Here is a 21,940-nt window from a genome sequence, read left to right on the forward strand (position 1 = left end):
AGATATCCACGGATTGATTTTTTTTGTTTACTCATTATGATAAATTAGGAAAATAGTTACGAGAGTGGTCCAGATGGGCGGTCTAATTTTCTTTCTCATATATATTGAAGTTTTTCCCATCCACCTTGGTTAAAACCACCTGCCACAAGCCGCCACTGTAGTTTGGACATCAGTGTTTATACGCGATTCTTAATTTTTTTTTATGTGTAATAGATTTAAATTATGTAAAAAATTATTTCTGTCAAGATTTTGATGTTTTAAAGAGAATTTAAATGATGTCAGAAAGTACTACTATATTAGAGTGCACCCGGCGTGAAATTGTCGATGCATTTTTTAAACAATTGCATTTGGAAGTGGGTGTAAAAACCAAAAGTCTAGAGGAACATCTATCTAAAAAACAAAACAAAACTATCACGCTCCATCCAGACCAAAGAAGTGAAGTGAAAGATTTACTTACTACTATAAAACGAAAATGGGACAAGAGTAACAGAACAACTGCACGCTTTCTTGTAAAAAACCAAACATGGTTGGAGAAGGTAGTAAAATTACAGGCACGATATACCAACTCTCAACTAATCATATAACTTTTTATTATTTATTACAATTTACGTACGACTTGATAGAAATGATAGAATGGAACAATATTAAATATTGATATGAGCTTGGATACTTCAGATGACTGCGAGACACACCGTCTGACGGCGCGTTTTATCTTAAAAATATATTCCTGTACCAACAAATATGTATGTCTTGTTTATTGATTCATCTCCCGTGTAAATTTGAACATCAACATTGTTAGATGATCCGAACATCAACCTCGTTAGTGTTTGTCCGAGCTTCTTTCCGATTTGTGGCGTGCGCCTTGATGTTGGCGCACAAAGGGGAGGGACCAACAGTTTTACGCCCAATCCGAACGGGGATTGCATTTTTATGAGAAGCTGTTTTCCGTGGCTGAATACACTCGGGGGTTTGCCATTGCCTGCCAAAGGGCGACCACTATTACAAAAAACTTTTTTGTTTCTTATTTTTTATGTTGGTCGGAAACTGGGCTTGGACCCAGGCCCTGCGGAATGATAGCGTACATTGTAACCGCTACATCACATTATATAACAAAAAAGGAGAAATATGACCTTTTACACTTAACTACCTTAGTTTTGCTAAAAATCTGATAATTTTATGCGTACACAGCGGCCATTATGGATTCGCCATTTTGAATTTCGAAATTATGTGGTGAAATTTAAAACCAGCAACCAAAATAAAGACGGATATACCAGGTTTGATTACAATTGTACCACGCTTCGCTTTTGGCCAGCTTTTTCGAAAAATTGGCCACTGTGCAATGGGGAGAAGTCGTACGATAAATTTATCAGAAGCTCGGGGCGATCATTGTTTGAAGACACGTTAGCGCAGCCTGCATAACAGGGATGAATTTGACGTTGGCATTTCGAGGTAAGTCGAACCGCTGTGACGAATAGTAATTTGATTGATTTTAACTCTTTATTCAGATGCGTTTACAAAAAAGGATGCGTTGGAGGACAGCGAATTTGATAAAATAAATCCAACATTTTTCCAGTACGCACATGACCGAGTCTGCAAAATTTACAAGTACCAGGAAAAAAACAAAGGATTTAAAATGATATTCAAAAATAATAACTTTTAATTACATGTTTATGTTACAATTTTTAACTAATGAATACTTATTTTAATTTTTAGATTGTTCTAAGCTTGAGAAAACTGAACTCTTGTATTTTTACATACTGTTAAATATAAAACAACTGATAAAATTTCAAAAGCACTTTTTATATGGGAATCAACTGGAATGGAACGGCTCTATTTATCATAAACTAGTAATTTTAATGTTTGCTTACGATTGTACTCTCGATGCATCCCCGATGAGTAAACGGACCGAAATAACTTTCGTTTCGCTACTTTCTCGATAATCGAACAGATCGAAAACATGCCCGCTCATTAATTTCTCGATAGCAAAATGGATAGAATTAACTTAACGTTTCCACTACCGAAAGCACTTCAAAAAACCTTTCGAAAACGCATGTCACAAACTGAGCGACAGGTAATACTTTTACGATACTTTCTCGGAACCCGTTCTAAATAGTTTTGTAAGCGAAGGTGCTGCTAAAATATCTCAAACAGATGCATTCTCGTGAATGTTGGTCGGGTGGGGATACACAAATGAATGAAAATTGTAGTCGTTTTCTATTCGTTTCCGGATACGGAGAATTGTACTAGACTGCACTGTCGGCAAAATTTACATTTCTCTGCTGGCTGGGTAAACGTTATTGGTTGGCTGTATATGCACGGTTGCCGTTTTGGCCGAAGTCTACAATTTTTGGTAAATTTTTTCCAGTTTGATACATAGGTACATAACTTTTAGAATTGGTAATTTTTTTTAATCTTGGCAAAATGAGAAACTTATTACTTACATGATATACCTATATAAAGGCACAGCCTTTGTGTAAAGGGCAACGTAAATCTATCAGGAAAATCTGCTATTACCGCGACATATTGTCTAACACAGGTAATCGAAAAGGCATTTCTGAATAAGCAGATAGCCAAGCAAAATCCAAGCCCATTACAAGAAGGTATTCCTAATGTAATAACTCCATGGAACATAAGAACTATAATATCACAACAAGGAGACGTAGGCTTGAGATCCTGGAAAGGCAAAAGCTTTTACGTATAAGCTACACATCTTCGTGGTGGGCTGCAATCAAGACAACATTACCTCTAGATTGCAGGCAGCATTAAAACTGACTGAGAAATTTATGAGATTGAGCAATCGCAATAGGCGAAGCATTCAGGAGTCAACTGATAGTCAATTCTCATAGCTGTTAACAACTAGGCTATAAGAGGCTTTATGGTAAAACATTGGAGATATTTCCCAAACAAAACCGATTATTAGGTACTAAGCACTGTCCAGAACTGAACCGCTCAGGAACAATTTACTACAAGAGCGAGCAATTGCTGGCTTATGCCGATGACATCGATATCATCGGTATCAAAAACCGCGAAGTCTGTTCTGCCTTTTCCAAGTTGGATACGGAAGCAAAGCGAATGGTTCTGGTGGTAAACGAGGACAAGACGAAGTATCTCCTGTCATCAAACAAACAGCCAGCACATTCGCGCCCGGGCACCCACGTCACAGCTGACAGTTATAATTTCGAAAAAGTAGAGAATTTCGTTTACTTGGGAACCAGCATTAACACCGATAATAATGTCATAATGACAATAAGATTTGCTACCGAAATTTTCCTTATAGTAGCCCTACAAGGTAGTAATTTTTAAAGGTTACATAGTTTGTACTTGTGTTAAAAGCCCTGGACTCCTTCAAAACTACATCTAAGCTTATGGACAACGGCAAAACTCTACTCAACTAGTAAAGCACGTATATTTGGTCGTTCCAACTCATTTTCGTTGTTGGTGTTTTCGACAACCGTCTCCAAACAAAATTTGACAAGGGATTACGGAACATCGCCAAACAATATACGTACATATGTTGCAACAAATTCGCCGAACACTCGGAAAATTGGGCACCGATTATTTTTAAAATATTTGAATAATTAAATCTGAAGCTTAAGGGCGATTCCACCGTCACGGGTGAGACATCTGAATATAAAAAATTGTTCTTTCTTATTTAAATTTAAGTATACAATACTGAACAATTCTACATTTTGATAAAGCTACCCCTAATTGACTATTATATGAGTTATTACAAAATACGGAAAAAATGCCAGCTTACTTTTACATGGAAAAAATCTGAGTTATCTCTTCTCTCACGGGTGGGACACAAAAAAGAACCTGCTTTTGGAAGCAGATATATTTTACGAATTTATTTCACTTTTCTGTGTGAGCTTGACGTCTTATAATAAAACAAAGAACCACGAAGGCAAACAAAGCAAAAACCACAACAAAAATAATGGCTTTATTATAAAAAAAATCCGACATTCATCCGTCACGGGTGGGACAACATTTGTCACGGGTGGGACACGTACGAATTTTTATATGAAAAGGAGCTTTTAGTGTGGTCCATATTAAAGATTCGTTATTAAAAAATAAAAGTAGCAAAGTAGGGGTTCAACTCACTGACGTTTTATTTTAGTATAGTTTCTTTTATATAGAAGAAAAAGCTTAGCACCGTCAGCCAAAAATATTATTAAAAATCAACGCGATCTCCTAGCGTCTTGAAATTTTCACTTTTTCCTCCTTAAATTTAATACGCTATAAAACTGAATACCTAGAATTTTTCTAAAAATTATGAACAAAAATTTAAAAATTTTTGGGTGTAACTGTTAAAATTTATAATTTTTGTACGTAGTTTGAAATGTGAATTTATGTGGTTCAGGTTATGTAATGTGCTAGATTTTTTATAAAAAAAACTATGAACATTAAATAAACAAAAGAAAAAACCAAAACTGGTCAAAATGTCACTTAACTTAATCAGCTGACCACAAGGGTATATAGGTAATGGGCAAGTCCGCGCTTCCGCCCTTCTCCCCTGCGTCCACCTCAACAAACAAATAAAGCTTATTAGACCTGTAAACCTACCTCTGGCAACTGTACCACCCCTAGCTGTCACGGGTGGGACATGCTTGACTGTAGAATTATTCTTATCTAACTATGTGGAAACGAAAATGAAATTGTGGTACACATTGACAATGAAGTTCTAACATTATGTAACAAACCTGAAACACAACTTCAACGTCTGTAATTAAATATATATATACATAACAACTTTTACCTTTTTTTTGTCACGGATGGGAGAAGATCAATACTGCTTAATAATAACTCATAATATAGATAAAGCACTCACACAATTTAATGTGTAATATAATTTTATTAAACGGAGATCAGTTCTACTACATATTTTTTTACCAAACACTTGAATTAAGAATCGCAAATTATTTTAGAGTACTCTCAACACAACCTACTTTAAACCTACTCAAAAAAGTTTCTTATAACTTAATTTTAAAACGTAAAAAATGGCAATAAAAATGCATCTAAAGCTTTAATTTGTTATTTTTTGGTTGATTCAAGATTTGTATTCATGTCTTATCCACACATTTGTTAGTTTTATAAAGAAAAAGTTTTGTGCTCTGAGGTTCAGTTTCCCATGGAACCTCCCTTAAACCTATTTTGGTAAATTTTTTGCGATTCGGTACACAAAAAAAATTATTAAGTGGCAACCATGTGTATATGTATTCACAGATACTAACACTTACAAAATCTACGCATGCTCAGAACTCACATTTGAACGAAACTACCTCCTTTGTTTTCGGAATTCAAAAACGTTGCGCCGATAGGTTACTCCAATAAAGAAGCATTATATCTGTGCCCGTCAATTATAGTGGCTTAAGTGACTTTGACTTAGAATTAAAAAATAAAAAGCTTACCTAGAAAAATTTACCAAATTTTAATTCAAAATGTTTAGAAAATTTTCGGGCATACATTTTTGTAGTCCATTCAATTTTAGTCTAAGTGCAAGTTTCAAGTCGCTAAAATTTACCGTTGATGCATACCCGGCAGTTTTCTAAATATTCTGATAAAAAATTTGGAAATTTTGAAGAACATTTTTTTAGGTTTGCTTAATTTTTTTAATCTCTGCAAGCTTTGAAACTTGAATTTATGTGGTTTCTGCTATAGATTGAATTATACATATAGTCCGGTCAAATTAGACCAAAAATAGGAGTGAAGTTAAAAAAACTCCCACCCAGCTGAAAATTGGTAGGATTGTTCAAAATACCATCATAAATGAAATCTAGAAAGTCCTCATCGATCCCATACCTGGAAAAAAGTTACTCGGGGCAAAGGTCACAAAAACGGGATTTTCGCGATTTTCAGCAAAACGGTAAGTTTATCATTAGTTTAGACAAAAATTGTATATGGGTGTTTCCATCGGAAGGTCCACCACGAAAAAAAAAATAAGTCTTATATCTAACGTATTTAAGGCAGATTTGTCTGCTTTTTTAAATATATACTGGCTATGTAAGTAGAATCATGTTTGCGTAAAATGGTCTTCCTAGGTGGCGCCAAGGTTGAGATATTTCGATAAACCGTATTTATGGTCCGATTAGGTTCGAATTTGGCGTATGTAGTTGAAACATAATAAGTCATAGATTTCCAACAAATTCACCCTGAATTGGCACTGAAGTCAAAATATAAAGTATATTCTACATAAAATACATGTTTTATTTGCGTTAAAAATTCATTTAAAAGCAATATTAACAAAAATATAACGATGAAAATTTATGTCACGTGACGCTACGTCACGTGACGTTTCACATTTGGGGTTGTAAAAGAAAATTTAAACAAGTTGCATTAATTCAAAATAACTCTAAAAACAACTAGAATTGCTCCAAATCATATTAAAATAAGTGTCATGAAAATAGCCATTCGCACCATAACTGAAAAGATCAGACTAGCCTACAAACATAAAATAAAATTAAATAAATATATTTAAGCATACTCAAGTGCAGCGTTCGGACTGATGAGGAGATGTGGTGATTTCCGAAATAGGTGCTATAACTTCTACCGCTTAGACTTTGTTTCTTTTTCAATTTTCCCTAATAAGCATAATCGTGGTACAAAGCTCAAAACCATATTAAAAATTAACATTTTTTTATTAAAAAGTATAAGGAAATATTGTTACTTCTATACATAAGTACTTTTTCAAGTCATCAAATATTTTTTTATAATAATAATAATAGATAGGCGCTTACACATATGTTAGTGTTTGGCCGAGCTTCTCCTCCGACTTGTGGCGTGCGCCTTGATCCTGTCACACAAAGCGGAGGGACCTACAGTTTCACGCCGCCTCCGAACGGCGATTGTATTTTTATGAGAAGCTGTTTTTCATGGCAGAAATACACTCGGAGGTTTGCCATTGCCTGCCGAGGGACGACCGTTGTTAAGGAGAAACCTTTTTCAATATTTTTTGGGATGTTGCTTTGACCAGGGCTTGAACTCAGGTGCTGATGAGTGAAAGCGCGCACTGCCTACCATTACACCACAGCGGCCGACTGAATATTTTTTTATACTAACGCATTATTTTGCATACCCGACGGGACTAAAAGTGAGCTGCTCCCCAAAGGAGCAAGTTGGGAGTAGTATAAAAGCAAAGTAAAAAGTAAATTTAAAAATTTTTAGCAATGCCCAGAAATAAATATCATTTTTAGTAGTTACATAAAATATTTTCTTTTTAAAAAAGTTAATTTATGCACAAACATGTACACTGCCGGAACAAAGTATTGGCACAGCAAATTTTGCACAATATGTGTATGCAACATTTTTTATTTTAATATTTCTCCGTCAATTTTGTATAAATGTATTGTAACCTAGTCAATTTGATTATAATAAAGTACAAGTTTTAAGTATGTAGCTAGGAATTACCGTTGATTTTTGGCAATTTTTTTTCACGCAGTCTCTTCCATACAAAATTTTTTTTCGAAAATACTTTATATGAAAAAATGTAAAACTCCTTAAACAAAAAAAAAAAAACTCAAAAATCAATGCGATTTTTTACTAACACCGAACATGCATTTTTTTACTACAATTAAATGGGCTGCAAAACTGCATACTTAAAAAGTTGAAAATTTGCATGAAAATTTGCTGAAATTTCGTGAGTTTTGCACAAAGTTTAGGAATTATATTTTTATGTTTTTTGTTGTAGAATGAACCATATTTTTATACAAAATTGACGGAAAAATATTAGAACAAAAATTGTTGCCTATATTGTGAAAAATTTGCTATGCCAATACTTTGTTCCGGCAGTGTATGTATGTATTTATGGATTTTCACATGTATACCACATATGTAGAATAGAAAAAAGCCATGTTTATAGCTGCACTTAATAAAACCATCAAATAGTTTACCAAAAAGTCATACTTTTTTTAAAAGAAAAATATACATATACATACATACATATACATATTTAGATACATATGTGCATCGCTTTTTAAATGCCTTACTTGAGCGCTCGCCAAGGGCTTCTTTTGGGTCAGCAAGGGAGCACTTCTTTCTAATGCCACACACTGTTAAAATACAACCCAACGGGACTGAAAGTTAGCTGCTCCTCAAAGGAGCAAGTACGGAGCAGTACAAAAGCAAAGTAAAAAACAAATTTTTAAATTTCTAACGATGCTCAGAAATAAATACAATTTTGAGTAGTAACATAAAATATTTTCTTTTGAAAAAAAGTTTATTTATGTGCAAACATGTATGTATGTATATATGTATGTATGTATGTTTTTTCGTATGTATACCACATTAGGGGTATACGCCGCAGTTTTAACAGAAGCGCCCTTATTGCATCTAACTCCTCAATTATTGGAGATAAAGCAAAGACTAGTTGATTTTCCTGTGTGTTTTTTTAAATATTTTAAACAGAATTTTAATAAAATGCAAGCAATTTTTTTGCTAATTTGTAAGTTACTTTATTCTGGGGTCCCACAGACGTATACAAGAACTAGGTAGCTGTGTGAAAATTACGTTAGTATTCCTAAGTAGTGGCCAAACCCCAGGAAGGTTTTGCTCCCGCGCATCGCAATTTTTCTACACAGTTAAAGTCCCCCTTTTTGGTAAAAATTACTATTATTTTGCATTTCATTCTGTTCTCCATAGAAAAATTTGGCGCTTTATATATTAGTGGAAAATTTAACTATTTATAAGCCATTTTTCAAACAGTGGGCCAAAAAGGCCCGTTCTGATGGGAGTTGATGGGTTAAACTTTTGGAAAAAAGTAGGCCAACCTTATTTTCAATATACAACCCGCAAAAAATTGTAAGAACTCCGTAATTTAACATAACGGTTGATAAGCTTATTGCAAACATTTATTTATTGATAGCGACATAAATTACCCCAATAACTTAACCTTTAAATTTTTTTATTTCTTTAAATTGATATTGGTTTTGAATTGATAAATGCCGATTCTTTTTGAAGTTAACCACGCCGCCGCCGCAAAGTCTGTCGGCGTAAGCCTGTATACCACATAGAAAAGAAAAAAACATGTTTATAAATACACTTAATAAAACCATCAACTGGTTTACAAAAACGACATTCTGTTATTAAAACAAAAATATAAATAACACCTATAAAAATTAAAATTTGCATGCATCGCTTTTTAAATGCTTTAGTTGGAGCGCTCATCAAGGGCTTCTTTGGGAGCAGCAAGGGAGCGCTACTTTCTAATAACACACAATGTTAAAATACAATGAAATATGAAATTAGGAAGGGAGCGCTTACTGCTGATTATGGAGCGCTCCAATAGCACAAATGGAGCGCTTCTAGCCCCGTTGGATATAAACATATATGTATGTGTGTGTATATGTATATTACAGGTAGTTTTTCAATTCATCACATTGTGTTTATAGGGCATTTCCACCAAGCCTTAACTGCAGTTTATGCCCGTTGGAAAAACGAGAATATCACTCGAATGGGGTAATTGGTTATATTAAGTACAAGCAAACGAAAGTATGCCCGTTGGAAAAACGAGAATATCACTCGAATGGGGTAATTGGTTATATTAAGTACAAGCAAACGAAAGTATGAAAGCAAAAAGTGAGAAATAAACATTGCCAATCACCCCACGTTAAAATAATTGGTACTTATCTGAGCTTTTAACTGCAGTTAAGCTTTTGGTAAAAATAGGCTATTACATTGTAATTGTAAAGCATTGGCACGGAGTGCTTGTAAATCAGCTTAGGGCCGTTTTCTCAAGCAACCTGTAACTTAACCCTACTTGCGCTGAGCTAGCCTGAAAAGGGACGGTACTGGTTCTTCATCTATCCTAACTCAATGCTTTCAACTGTCCTTTTTAACATGGCGATGTCCTACGAAGTGACAAGTGTCGCTCTCTGCAGAAGTTTTGAACTTGTTCTGAGCTGACTCTGGCTTAGATGGTTCTGAGACAGTTCATATAACAACAGTTCTTAGATAGTTTAAAAAGGGTCACCTCCGGGCTAGAAAAAATGTGGTTAGTTTTGAGCTGGTTCTAAGAAGTATAGAGCGTTTTCTTTAAATAAGCACGCATACAATTTTGTAAATAAAAATACTTAATTTTATGTTTAAAGAGCTATTTGTTTTGCACTAATTTACTTTTTGAGGCAAACTGTGCTTTAAAATTAGGAACATAAGATGTCAATTATTCCTTCATTTTCTAAAACCGTTATTCTTAAAAATAATTTATATTTGATACGTATACTGGGTATTTCTGTGATACTTATAATTAAAAATCTAAACTAAATCGTGTCAAAAAATGATAAAAACGGTGATATATTGAATGCTTATTTGTGATAGCTCAGCGTTAAATTGTATTAAATGTATTGAAATGTTATACATAGACTCCCCGCGAATCATTGTTCTACAGAAATGCAGTATACATATACTTATTTCAGACGAAATACCTTAAAAGTTTGAACGCATAATAGTATTGGAAAATCACATCCATTGGGCCAATGCAACGCAGGACCGTCGATATACTCAATGGTGCAACAGGTCGATTTAATCTGACCTTCACGGCACCTTTCCTCACTTGGCTATTTTTAGTAATAGCTCGACTTCAGCACCACTTGGCAGCACGTTTTTGCAATAGTATTGCATACATATTTAAAACATTAGCCAAATCGGATCATAAATAAGATTTTTAGTAATAACTCAACTACAGCGCCAATTGTCGGATTAAATTGTGAAACTAAACCATCCAGAGACCCACTCCAATGCACAAAAAGTTTCGTTAAAATCCGTACAACCACTTAGGAGGATTTCACTCACAACCACACCTACAAAATTCATTAAAAGATAGCTAAAGGTAGGTTTGTAGGCCTCACACCCCTTTTCAAATAGCCCAAATTTTCTCCATGAGTATGGGCTTGATTTCAACTATATACATATCTCCATACGAAGTTCCAGTACTGTACCATGAATACTTTCAGAGATATGCAGTATAAAAATTCGATTTATATGGGAGGAGCCACTCCCCCCTTTCCAACAGCTGCCCTCTTTCTTCATGAGTATGCGATTGCTTTCGTATATCTCCATACCAAGTTCCAGAACTATACCATGAACACTTCCAAAGATAGGCAGTATGAAAAATTCGGTTTGTATGGAAGATGCCACGCCCCCTTTTCCAATAGTTCCAATTTTTCTCCAAGAGTATGCGATTTATTTCGTACATCTCCATACAAAACTCTAGAACTCTACCAAAAAATTTCCAGAGATAAGCAGTATGAAAAATTCGGTTTGTATGGGAGATGTCACACCCCTTTTTACTATAGCTAAAATTTTTCTCCAAGGGTATGCGATCGATTTCGTATATCTCCATACCAATTTCCAAAACTCTACCATGCACACTTTCAGAGATATGTAGCATGAGAAATTCGGTTTTTATGGGAAGTGCCACGCCCCCTTTACAAATAGATTTTTTTCAGCCTAAAACCATCCTTGGGACACGTGCGGCAGGTGGCAGTTTCAAAAAAATCGGTTCAGCCGCTCTCGAGCCTTGCGAAAACTAATAAACGGCTTTCTAAATATAAATTAGTTGAGATATATTATATATTATAATTATATTTTGACAGTATCCGTTATTTCTGATTGGCGCAAAAAAATCTTGCCTAGTGACGAATTCGCCCCTTGATATGGTCGTTACGTAAAGCTATTTATATTCGAAATTGCATGAAAATTGGAAAACAGGAATCTATAAGCTTATCCAGGCAAAAAGCTACCTATGTACCGAATTTTAAGCAAATCGGACCATAAATACGATTTCTTCGAACCGATCGGTCCTTGGTCGACTACTCGGACAAAATGGATTATATATGCTAATATATGCTAAAAAGCTATCTACGTACCGAATTTTAAGCAAATCGGACCATACTTCGGACTTCTCGGACAAAATGGATCATATATGCTAAAAAACTACTTACGTACCGAATTTTAAGCAAATCGGACCATAAATGCGATTTTTTGGAATAGATCGGTCCCTGGTCCACTTCTCGGAAAAAATTTATCACATATGCTAATACATGCTAAAAAGCTATCTGCGCACCGAATTTTAAGCAAATCGGACCGTAAATGCGATTTTTTCGAATAGATCGGTCCCTGGACCACTTCCCGGAAAAAATGGGTCATATATGCCAATATATGCTAAAAAGCTACTTACGTACTAAATTTTAAGCAAATCGGACTATAATAAGATTTTTTCGAATAGACCGGTCCCTGGTCCACCTACCCGAAAAAAAAGTAAAATTTTTAGCCTAAAACATGGTGGTTACCGAAAGCTATTTGTATACAAAATTTCATGAAAATCGGACCAGCCGTTCGCGAGATTACCTGTTACAAAAAAAAAGGGACTTCTCTTTATATAATTAGTATAGAAGATATAGATGAGACATAGTACTTAAATAAAAACTAAACGGAAAATACTTAAAATGAAAAACATTGGGTTTTAAAAAAATCACTGCATAACTACACATTTCGAGTGCTCAGTGATATATTTACGTATATACAGTATCGTTCATATCAATAGCACCCCCATTTCAAAGTGAGATTGGTTACCACTTTTGATTATTTCTTTTTTTAAATCTGATTAAATGGTCAAACATTTTGATGAAAAATCGTTAAATTTAACTTTGTTTTGTATAAAGTTTTAAGACACGGTTTATGGGATTTTATTTTAAGCATGATCATTTAAATAATAACAGATTTTAACTCTCAATATATTGTGAATATTTAAAAAAGAAATGGTGTACACAAACCTTTGCTGTCAAGTGTAGCTTAACTAAATTATATATTTTGCACTCAATTTTATACGTACGTAGATATGTATAATAATAAAAAAATTATAGTTTAAAAAACTAAAACCTCGCTATTAAATTAACCTGGTGACAGTACGAATGGAAGTTTTAAGAACGGAAGTTTAAAGCAATTCAAATTCGTACTGTCACCAGGCATGTAATTGAGAGTGGAAATCGCTGCATCTTTTAGGCGCATCAATATTACATAGAGAATTATATATTAAATAAACGAAAACAGTTTGTTATTAGTATTAGGGTCTAAGAAAATCGAAAAAATATAGTATATTACATTTGTGCATCTTTTGTCAGCTTTCACATGACCAGGATGAGTAACATTGATGACAGCGCAACTAGCAACATATGAGTTTCAACCATCCAACTCTGCATCCCTTTTGCAGTAGTTCAGAGACAGTTCTGAAATTTATAGGGCGGAACTAGCGCTTTGCCAGACTGTCCCTAAATTTTGGTATTTAAAGCTCAAGGATGCATTAAAATTTATGATTGTATCTAAAGTAAAGCATTTTATTATCGGTTTTAAATTGATTTACAACCGAGAAACATACATACGTCAAAAGCCGATAATAGAAATGCTTAACTTTAGACATAGCTTTATTTTTAATGCAACCTTTAATTATAAAGTGAGCATACATACGTCAAAAACTGATAATAGAAATGCTTAACTTTAGACATAGCTTTATTTTTAATCCAACCTTTAAATATAACGAGAGCTTTATAGTTAAAGATTACTTCAGAAAACGGCCCTTAATAGCTTTCAAAACGAACTTTCCATCAACAAATTTATATACTTTTTTAAATAAGTAAATTATGAGACGGCGTATAAATTTCTGAACTTTTTCTTCTTTCTTTCTTAAGCTTTCAACTGTTTCATTATTAAGAATGTCCCTGTATTTATTTTTAAAAAGATTCATCTCTGAAAATTTTCTTCACGTTGACATCTACTCTGCCAAGTTGCTAAACATACACGTTTCCAAAACATTTTTGTGATCCGTAATCAATCCCCTGCTTTTGTAAATGAAAAGTGATTCCGCAATGAATGTTGAAGCGTAAAAGGGACAACTTCTGTTACTCCTCGCTATACAAAACCTTGGTTTTTGCCACAGAAGTTATTGAGCAAAAATTTAAGAAGTTACCATATTATTTTGTAATAAATTCTTAATGTGAATGGAAAAAAGTAAATCAATCGGAGCATATTTTAGGTAAAGAGGAGTAGGGAGCAGATTTTACGTTTAAAAAAGAAATCGGAGTAAATGTACTTCGATCGAAGAAACGGGACGCTGCTCAAGTCATACATTGTAGTCGCCGGTTAAAGGGCGGTGGGTTGTAAAATAGTTTATGTAACAGGACACCGGATAGTCAAAAGCTCTGAAAACAACACATGCATTTTACCTTTGCAAACCGGCTACCGCTTTATAGGGGTCCGGAACATGTGAAACGGCGCTAATACGTAGATAAATAGAAGTGTCTTTATAACTTACCTCTAAAGCTTTTTCCTGAGATTTAATCAGTCTGTACTCGGTATAGCGTCTTAAATATTCAAATAGATTACTGGAAGTAACTTGAATTTCCCGACCTCCTGGTAGCAATTCGACACTTCCTCCACCTTCCTCTTTCATAAGATCGATTCTAAATGTACATACATACTATATTAATACAATAGAACATTTATAGCTTGAAATACTCCATTTAACTTACACAAAAAAAAGCTCCATGCGTTGTATTATACCATCTCCGTCATCTGATTGAGCATTCTGTATAAGTTGCCTGAAGGACTCATATATTATTGGATCGAAAAAGGCCAAATCGTGAAATTTAATTTTTCTTCCGAGTATAAATTTCAAAACATGCCGTTGTAAGAAAAGTGGAAGTAGTTCATTTTGTAGAAGGCATAATCCGATTAACCTGGAATAAATAAATAATTGTTTTAATCTTATTTACTTTAAGATTAAGAGAATCATTTTCAAATCCAAAATGAGTTTAAAGAACTACTTAAGAAATGCACACAATTTTCAAATCCACAATAATTCAACGTCAGATTACGATTAGAAAACTACCGTTTTCCTATCAGAGATGCCATGATACTGTAGTGTTAATACTATTTACTATTGTACTTTGTTCATTTTTGTACTTTGTTATTTTTGAAATTATTGAATTAAGTTCTTTTTCAATTTATGTAAATCAAAAAGAAAATGTTTGATTACTTCAGAATTTTTTCTTCTTTGAAATTTAAAATACGTTAAATTAAAAATAAGTTTATATAAAAATAAAATTTTGAAAAATACAATTTTATAATTAAATACACCACAATTGGCGATCCTGCCAGGAGTCGTTGATTATTTTATATTCGTGTTCAGTATCAAACATACGGTCAGCTTTAATTAGTTAAAAAAAAAGTGCAAACTTGTAGCACTGATAGTTAAAAGTCCAACATTCGTCCGGGAGCTCAATAACGATTTCCTCACCACATTCCTGGTCGTTGGTCTTTTGGTGTACCCAAATAATTTGTCACTATTTGTATTTGTTGCGGTAATTCCAACACTGGTGTTAATACCACTACAATTGAACTATCACCAGGCTGCAATAAAATGTATAAGTGATGCCGACAAGAAGAAGCTTCATTTTCATATCCGCGAATGGAATTCGAACAGCAATCCACAAGAGTCCAATTAGCAAAAATCACCAACGTGATATTTCGAAAACCACAACAATATAAAGAACAACGTCAACAACAACATAAGTACTAGTCGTCTCAATAACACTTGGATAGTACTCCTAATATGTAGAAATCCGTTGCCAGAAAGTAACTCCCTTGTTGATTTTGCATTCGCACAACAAAATTGCAAACAGCGACAGCTTCAACAAGCCGTAGCAACAACAACGGCAACAAGCCGCAACTATCAATACCGGTAATAAGTAGAAGCAACATTTACGGCAACAACACCAACAGAGCAGCGGCAACATCAACGCCAGCAGCAGTAGCGGCATCAGCAGCGACCGCAGCAGTAGCGCTAACATCAACAACAATCTTAGTTTTACTGGTGAGCTGTATTGTTCTCATATTTTTAATATATATATATATATATACTATTTTTATTAAAAATTAAAAGAATTTAATTGTTATTTATTAAATATTACATATATAATATTTATTTATTTTTTTAAATTGTAAACTTCCCTTTTCGAGGTCTTTTTATATTTGCTCAAATTCAAATAATCAAAATGTTTCGTTCACTACAACATGATACACATACATCTACACGAGATAATTTAAATGAAACTCTTATTGATTTACAAAATAGTACGTTTAACGAACAGTTAACAAATCCGTATGTCGATCGAAATAGTAATGAGATTTGTGCTACATCGGTCAAACTACCACAATTCTGGACAAGTTGTCCGGAAGCGTGGTTTATTCATGCGGAAATGCAGTTTAGTACCAAAAATATTACACAAGAAACAACAAAGTATGAACATACAATTACTGCACTTCCGCAAGAAGTTATAATAACGATTTTAGACTTTATTCAAAATCCGCCCGAAAATAATAAATTTACTGCACTTAAGAAAATTTTAATTGAAAGGCATTCATTAAGTGAGAATGCGAAATTAGACAAAATTTTATCGGATACTGAAATGGGTGATCGTAAGCCCTCGGAATTTTATCGGTCACTTGTACTGCTTTCGGGTTCCAATTTTAGTCAAGAAATTCTTAAGAAACTTTGGATGAGGAAGTTACCGAAGAACCTAAGTGTGATTTTAGCTAGTTCTAATTCAAGCAGTATTAGTGAATTGACGAAATTGGCTGATAATGTTTGGGAGATTATTAGTAAAAGCGAGATAGCTTCAGTTAATGATTTTCAAAATTCAAAAGGTGAAAATGCAGTCATGGCTAATTTGGTTAACACTACTTCTCTTATTTTTAAAAATTTTGAAAAACTTTCTTTGGAATTATGTGAAATGAGGAGGGAAATGAATCAAAATTATTCAAGGTCACGATGAGTGAATAGGAATCGTTTTAGGAGCCCTTTTAGATATCGATCAAAATCACGCGACAATTCGAATTGGTTATGTAGATATCATTATAAATTTGGAAACAAGGCTAAAAAATGTGAACAACCATGTGCATTTTCGAAAAATAATAGTCCAACAAACTAAAGTCGTCCGTTGTTGCGGCGACAAACAACGGGAATTCGGACATTTCCACACGTCGCCTTTTTATATTTGATAAAACAAACAAACTAAATTTTTTAATTGATAGCGGAGCAGAAATTTCGGTACTTCCAGTTTCTAAATTTTCGAATACTAGGAAATCTTCAGATATAATTTTAACGGCAGCTAACGGCTCAACTATTTTTACATACGGGAAGAAACTTTTGAATATTAATTTGGGTTTAAGGCGTGAGTTCCTTTTTACATTTTTGATTGCTGATATTGCGAAGCCGATTATAGGAGCTGATTTTTTGTGTAAATATGGACTTCTTTTTGATATTAAAAACAAGTGTTTAGTAGATCCGTTAACAAATCTATCAGTTAATACAATTTCGTACTTTTGCAATATTCCTCTTCCAAACATTTTTTCAGTAGATCAATATACATAATTATTGAAGGAGTTTCCTTCCCTTATTTCTGAGCTAGATTACTCAAAACCGGTTAAGCATACAACGGTTCACAGACTTGTCACTGAAGAAAACCTTCCTTTTTCTAAGCCAAGGCGCTTAGATCCTATCAAATTTGAAGTAGCTAAAACTGAATTCGATTTTTTGGTAAAAACAGGGATTTGTAGACCATCAAATTCATCCGTGGCATCTCCACTTCATTTAGTACCAAAGAAAGAAGTTAATGACTGGCGTCCTTGTGGTGATTTTAGAAGACTTAATAATGTGACTGTACCGGATCGTTATCCTTTGCCTCATATTCACGATTTTAATATGAACCTTAGGAATAAAAATATATTTTCAAAGTTAGATTTAGTTAGAGCGTATCACCAAATTCCAATGGCAGAAGAAGACATTTTTAAAACGGCGATTACTACTCCTTTCGGTATGTTTGAGTTCACCCAAATGCCTTTCGGGCTGAGGAACTCAGCGCAAACGTTTCAGAGATTCATCAACGAAGTAGTAGGTAAATTAGATTTTGTTTTCGCGTATATTGATGATCTACTGGTTGCAAGTGAGAGTGAAGAACAACATTTAAAGGATCTACGGGTACTTTTCGAACGTTTGTCTGAGTATGGTTTGAACGTCAAACCAAGCAAATGCATTTTTGGTGTTCCAAGTATAGATTTTTTAGGACATTGTTTATCTGAGGCAGGGATACAGCCTTCTGTAAACAGAGTAGAAGCGATTCGCAATTTTGAACGACCGAAGTCAATAAAACAAGCGCAAAAGTGTATTGGTATGGTTAACTATTACCATAGATATATTTCAAAATTAGCTGAGTTTACTGGAGTTATATATGATTTAATTAATAAAACAAGTAAAAAGCGAGACAAAATTTTGGTTTGGGATGACAAATCCATTAAAGCTTTTGAATGCATTAAAGAGAAGTTTGCATCTAAGATTTTGCTAAATCATTTTAGTAAAGATGCAAAATTGTCTTTAAGGGTAGATGCATCCAATACAGCAATTGGTGGTGTCATACAGCAGCATTTCAATAATAAGTCTGAACCACTTGCGTTCTTTTCAAAGAAACTCTCTCCAGCAGAAATGAAATATAGTGCTTTTGACAGGGAACTTTTAGCAATTTATTTGAATATTAAACATTTTCGGTATTTATTAGAATGAAGACAGTTTACGGTTTTTACTGACCACAAACCCTTGATTTTTGTTCTAAATTCCAAAACTGAGCGTAGTCCAAGACAGACAAGGCATCTTGAGTTTATTGCACAGTTTACTAGTGACATTCAGTATATTAAAGGACAGACCAACATTGTAGCTGACACGTTATCTCGTGCGTTTGAAATAGATGTGATTAAAAATTCAGAACTTAATTTCAAAATTTTACAGAGTGAACAGCAACAGGACAGTGAACTTAATATACTTATTTCTGGAAAAACGTTTCAAAATCTTAATTTAATTAAAATTCCTATTCTAAATTTTAATATTTGGTGTGAAGTGTCAGGAGAAAGTCCTAGACCTTTCGTTCCAATTAATTTGCGCAGGACAGTGTTCGATATGTTACATGGAATTGCTCATCCTGGTACCAAGGCTACACGCCGATTAATTGTGAAGAAGTATTATTGGCCTTGTATGAACAAGGAGATAAACATATGGTCAAAAGGATGTATAAGTTGCCAGAAATCTAAAGTTTATCGTCACACAAAATCTCCTGTGAGCACAATTCCAATTCCGAAGAGCAGATTTGAACATATACATTTAGATATTGTTGGACCGCTTCCTGTTTCAAGAGGTTACCGCTACATTTTAACAATTATGGATAGATTTACTCGTTGGCCGGAAGCATATGCTGTAAAGGATATCTCTGCGCAGACAGTTGCAAATAAATTTTTTAATGAATATGTTTCGCGTTTCGGTGTGCCTTTAGAAATCACGACGGATCAGGGTACTCAATTTACGTCCAAATTATTTTCGGAACTTACTAAATTACTTGGTAGTCATCATATCACAACTTCTTCCTATCATCCTCAAAGTAATGGTATTGTGGAACGATTTCATAGACAATTGAAAACTTCAATTTTGGCTAGGAATGGAACTAGAGATTGGTACGATGAGCTACCGATTATTCTTCTTGGTTTGCGTTTAGTGTACAAAGAAGATATTGCAGCCACTCCAGCTGAAATGCTTTTTGGCCAAAATTTGCGTCTACCTGGAGAACTTGTTGTGCCAACTACAGAAAATGTTACTTCCGCCGAAATTTTAGGAAGTTTACGGGAACGTTTTAAAAACTTTAATTCAAATTTAAAACATCACAAAAATTCCGATTCAGGAATTTATGTTCCAAAAGATTTACAAACTTGCAAATTTGGTTTTATTCGCATTGTTAACAAGCATTCTCTTCAACATCCTTATGAAGGGCCTTACAGAGTTATTGAAAAAGACAAAAAATATTTTAAGGTAGATGTGAATAATGAAATTAAAATTATTTCGATTGACAGACTAAAACCAGCAATAGTTGAAATAACAGAACCACATAACACTAACAACCATATAGTTTCAACAACGACTAAAAAGAAACAAGTTACTTTCAATTTGTATAATAATAACTCTCTGGAAGGGGGAGTATTGTAGTGTTAATACTATTTACTATTGTACTTTGTTCATTTTTGTACTTTGTTATTTTTGAAATTATTGAATTAAGTTCTTTTTCAATTTATGTAAATCAAAAAGAAAATTTTTGATTACTTCAGAATTTTTTCTTCTTTGAAATTTAAAATACGTTAAATTAAAAATAAGTTTATATAAAAATAAAATTTTGAAAAATACAATTTTATAATTAAATACACCACAATACAATAATTTTTAGAAGGTAGTTTCACTTCTTCTTCTTATCCGCCATGTTAGCTATCTGACAGAAAACGTGTTTCGTATTTTTTGTTGTACCAACTTTTTCAAAAAAAAAAAATCCAGCTTTTGACCTTGGAAAAATAAAACAAAGAAAAGCCAAACATATAAGTAGAAAAATTTTCGAATATTTTGTAATAATTTTCTTCATAAAAAATTAACTGCTGCTTTCGTGGATATTGCAACACACGGAATAGATGTAAGGACACAGCTATAAGAGCCAGCGCACACCACAGACTTTATCGGCCGCATATTTAAATGATAGGGCTCGCTTGAAATATGTACACGAAGATGTATGGAGGTGCGCACATTACACCAGCTTAATCGCTCTGACCAATAGGTTGTGGTGCAATGGAAAGACTAGCGAGCACATCTAAATTGGCGGCCGATAAAGTCCGTGGTGTGCGATGGATCTAATCCATTATAAACAAGAAATATTGCTGTTATATTTTCATTTTTATGATTTTTATTCATGTGATTAGCAGTGGCAAAAATGTATGTATAAAATACGTATATTTATATTAAAAATTAAGTGATCAGTTATGAAACATAAAAATCTTTACATGTTCTGTTAAAAAATATCTAAAATAACAAGCGATAATCCCCAAGTTCTATATCGTAGCATTGGCCACATTGCGTGTTTGTCACAGACACGGTTTATGTCAAAAATTTTGAAGTGAAACTACCTTCTAAAAATTATTGTATCATGAGAGATGCCATAATTCTGGAAAATTTCTTGCAAATATAAGCAAACATAAAAAAATATCCACCCTTTAGAATTTTATAGTTTTAAAGCTGAACTCAAACGAGTAGCTCGTTTCTGTAACTCTTCTCTACCGATTATTTCTCTACTGGTAGAGAATATACGTCATATTTCATTCTCTACTACTCATTAGCAATAGAGAACAGGGCGGCGAATTTATATCTCAATTCGCCTTGGTATAGAATTTTTACAAAAACCGACTACAGGGCCGCATAACTATATAAACAAACAAATTTCGTTTCGTTATTTATTAAAAAAAAACATCAAAAAATTTAAATTGAATAAACAAAATATGAAAAGAAAAATAATTTCGTTAATTATCAAAAATGCTAAAAAAAAATCGTTTCGTTGATTATCCAAAAGGAAATATCAATAGTTGTTTTGATTCATTTTGCATATCATAATGAGAGTTGTATAGCAAATTTATGTAAGAGTACGTAGCGTTATGCGAATTCTTTTTATTAAATAAGAAGGAAATTTAAAAATTTTTTACTGCCAACGTTTTTATGGTAATTTCTCCATTTTATAAATATTGCGCATTTAAGCATACTACGTTTCGAAAAAGCCGCTGGGCACTGTAAATTTTTTTAGACATGCGATTTTTTAGCATGGTTTTTAAATTGTTTACTTCAGTTGTATATTTTTGCATTAAAATCTAACTTATATTATTTAGCTGGTTAATTTTACGTTAGAATAAAAAGAACTATGTTTTTCTTCGATGACTAGCAAAAAGTCAATTGACAATTTTCTTCATTTCCTCTTCATAGTTTAGGGTTGCATTTTGCAAATTTTCATAAGTGAGAATTATAATTTGAGTTGCTATCTAGTGTAGAATC

General features: G+C 33.5%; 1 protein-coding gene across 1 annotated transcript in view; it reads right to left on the reverse strand.

Moving 5' to 3' along the window:
- Positions 1-21,940, reverse strand: part of LOC118748146 (E3 ubiquitin-protein ligase hyd) — a gene marked incomplete in the record, with an annotated part of 830,802 nt that overhangs the window by 65,557 nt on the left and 743,305 nt on the right. The window contains 2 exon segments of the mRNA XM_036482478.1: positions 14,300-14,447; positions 14,517-14,723. Of these exon segments, the coding sequence (XP_036338371.1) occupies positions 14,300-14,447; positions 14,517-14,723 (355 nt within the window).

This window comes from Rhagoletis pomonella, unplaced genomic scaffold (assembly GCF_013731165.1).
Source record: "Rhagoletis pomonella isolate Grant_MI unplaced genomic scaffold, Rhpom_1.0 Rhpom_scaffold_00001, whole genome shotgun sequence".
NCBI lineage: Eukaryota > Metazoa > Arthropoda > Insecta > Diptera > Tephritidae > Rhagoletis > Rhagoletis pomonella.